Source organism: Anopheles bellator, chromosome 2 (assembly GCF_943735745.2).
Source record: "Anopheles bellator chromosome 2, idAnoBellAS_SP24_06.2, whole genome shotgun sequence".
NCBI classification, from domain to species: Eukaryota; Metazoa; Arthropoda; class Insecta; order Diptera; family Culicidae; genus Anopheles; species Anopheles bellator.
Window position 1 is genome coordinate 26072350 of NC_071286.1, and position 3268 is coordinate 26075617.

The following is a 3268-nucleotide window of genomic DNA, read 5'->3' on the forward strand; positions in this document are numbered from 1 at the left end:
ATGTCGACTCCAAAGAAATTCAGGCCCATTGGACGCCAGTTACCGAGAGCTGGAACTAAGAATATCATTGGGTTTTCCGATTAAGCGCGGTCTAGACACGATAGGCTCGGGCAGAGAGAAGCATCGCCGAGAGAGTGTATGTGGAACAACCTCCTGCATCCAGCCACCCAAGTCAAAGACGAGTCCGACCATTCTTGGAACATCGATCGCAGAAGGACGCAGAAAATGTCGACCAGCACCGGCGGGCGGGTGTCAAGGAGCAACCCACCCTAAATGGTCCACACGTGCACCTTTTCGGCCACCACGCACCAGGACGCCCGCTCGTAGTACGAGGACACGATGTGCAGGCTCGTGACGTGGTGGTTGATCAGCGCGTCCAGTTCACCCTCGCGGAACACGTGGTAGTACCGGTGGTGTGTGGCGGATCCGCCGACCGACGGACTGTCCAGTGAAGCCGTGCTGGTCGAGTGAGCCCACGAGTCGACGCTGGTGTGCGATTCGAATGACGGGACCGAAGACTTTTTCGTCGCCGACAATGGCTTCCGTTCACTGGGCGCCGCTGGACCACTTCCGGGTGGCACGATCGTCGTGCCGGCCACCAAGCAAGGGCCACCGCCGATCGTCGGGCCGTGTACCGGTGCCGAGGCTCCATTCCAGCGGGCACTGTGTCTTTCGCTCGTATCCTTTGCGCTACAGCTACTGCTCCCACTGCTGCTGCCGAGTTGATAGTCGCCGGTCAGGTGCCCGTGGACTCCGAGTTGAGCTCCGGCGAAGCCAAGCACCTTGCTACGTCGCCCCTTCTGTCCGTCTATGACGGTGCTGGCCGCCGTACCGTTACCGAACCCGGACGTCAACCCGGACGGACGTTGCTCGTCGGCGCTGAACGGCCCACCGTGTGGATGCTCCTCGGAGCTGTCCTCATCCTGTATCAGCAGCGCGGTGTCGTTCGACAGTTCCGGATCGTCCTCGTCCACCTCTGGGATGATGACGAAGTCGTCCACAATTTTGCCACCGAGATTCTTGCCGCACTTCCCGCTCGTAGTCGCCCCTTTCGCAACGCCTGCCAACCCGCTAGTGGATGGCGTGGCCGCTTGCAGCGTTCCGTCACTCGCCGTACCGAATCGCCGATCGTCAAATTCGTCCAGCTCCTCGTCGTCGCCCTCTTCCTGTATGATCGGGGCCATGGACGAGCTGTAGCTCGGACCGAGCGAGTCGTTGCTGCCACCGAACTGACCACTCAAGCTGGAGCTACTGCCCGAGCCCAGATTGCTGAGGTTCGCCAGCATCAGGCGCCGTTCGCGCAGTTCCGCCCGCAGCTGGCTCAGATCGCGCAGATCCCCGTTCAGCTTCTTCAGGTAGGGGTCCACCATCAGCGCCTGGGACTCGACTGGCCCCGGCCGCCCCGAATCCGTTCCGAACACGTCGTCGTTGTCGTCGTCGAAACTTTCGTTCCGCCGCTTTTCATTCTCCAGCTCCTTCAGCAGCTGGGCGCTTAGCTTTTCGGCAAAGTCGACCAGATGTTGCCGCGAAGGCGAGAGCGTGTCGCCAGTATGTGTCGCTGGCCCCAGGTCGACCAGCTGCAGTTGTGCCGCCGTCGTCGAGGAGGTTTTGTCGAGCAGACCGTTGAACCGCGTCGGCTTCCCATCGACACTGTCCCGCGCCGGGATCACCATGTCGACGACGTCCTCCAGTTTGTGCGCTACGACGGCGGCCGCTTCCACTAGCGGTGGAATCAGGGAACTGGCGACCGGTGGATCCGGTGGCCCGGTGGCTGGCTGGTGGAAGGCTGCGGCAGGCTGTGGCGAGAGGGGAGGCCTCAGTGCGCTGATCACACTGTCGATCGAGTCCGGTGACGAGGGTTCGCTCGAGTCACTGTCCAGATCGTCCGTTTCCGGGTTGAACAGCTCGAGCGACAGCAGCTTTGGCACGGGCACCGGTACCGCGGAGCTGGTGCCGGCTGCCGCCGACGTTTGCCGGCGCAATATCGGGTAGTTACCGCTGCGCCGAAACTTCGGGATCGGCGGCAGGTCCTTGATCTGCTGGCGCGTGATCTTCTGCGGTGCGGACGACTTTTGCGGCGAACTGTGCGACGTGCTTTTGCCTGTCCGGACCGACGCACTGGGTGCTGGTGTATTGGTCGCCGCGCTGGTGCCAGAACCACCACCAGCACACGTTTGTTGGCTGGAAGCTAACGTAGTCGCTGCGGCTACGGTAGTCGTTGTCACGATCGGAGTGAACGCCTCACGATCGGTGGCGCTGGTTGGTTCTTTCGGGAGGACCAGTTGCTGCTGCTCCATCTGCCACGGCAGGACGGCCGTCTCTTCGAACGTGAACCGTTGTTCACAGTCCGGCGCGGTGCTGCCACTTTCGCCACTGCCGTAACCACCGTTCGGTGTCGCCCCGGGGTCAGGCTTCGTTCGGGGCGGTGCCGGCGAATGCGCCGGCGTCGGGCACGGCATCACTAGGGGAGACGTTGGCACTGATGTGGAAGGCATGCGACTTACTGCTCCTGCTGCTCCTACCGCTCCCGGGCTGTACAAATCGGGCACGCATTTGGACGGGCCACCGCTACAAGTTCCGTTGGCTCCATTGGGTCCACCACCGACGACACTACACACTCCGTTCGGTGGCACTTGCTGCTGCTGGTGTGGTTGCGTTGGTTGCTGTTGCTGGGGTTGCTGTTGGTCTGGCTTAGGAATATAGATCACAGATGCAAAACTGTCCTCCGACTCAATACTGGTATCACTTTGCAGACTGCTATCTTTGGAGGAATCTGTTTCGAATGCAGGCAGAGAGAGAGATAGAAAGAGAGAGAGAGAAGGACAGAGAGCAAGATTAGTACAAGTCTGGCCAGCTCAGCCGCCTTCGCTACCGGCTACAGTCTAATAGAGGCAAGCGGAAGGTGGTTATTGTGAATAAAATATTAGTATAGGTGAATAGGCGTAAGGTGCGTAAGGTTGGTTCTGATGGCCGGATCTCGGAACAGTTGCATGAACGTATGGCGATCGAGCGATGGTGGTGACGGTGCGATCGGTGAAAATGGAATGGCAAGGCACACAATGAGTGGAGGACCCGGCGACGCATCGATGGACGCTTCGGGTGAATGGCTTCGAGCAGATCGGTGCAAAAACAGGGAGGAAAGATGCAGAGACAAATGAACCCTAACGAACGGTCTGATAATCTGAGATGAGATCGAGCTCGATGCCGTCCCTGTATGATGACGATCAAATGGAAGGTTGACATGTGACATTCCGAACATGAACCAAAT

General features: G+C 59.8%; 1 protein-coding gene across 1 annotated transcript in view; it reads right to left on the reverse strand.

Moving 5' to 3' along the window:
• Window positions 1–269: 269 nt before the first annotated feature.
• The window catches only part of LOC131210858 (uncharacterized), a 12915-nt gene continuing 9916 nt past the window's right edge, over window positions 270–3268 (reverse strand). Inside the window, exon 6 of the mRNA XM_058204164.1 lies at window positions 270–2773. Within this exon, the coding sequence (XP_058060147.1) occupies window positions 270–2773 (2504 nt within the window). The remainder of the gene's footprint in view (window positions 2774–3268) is intronic.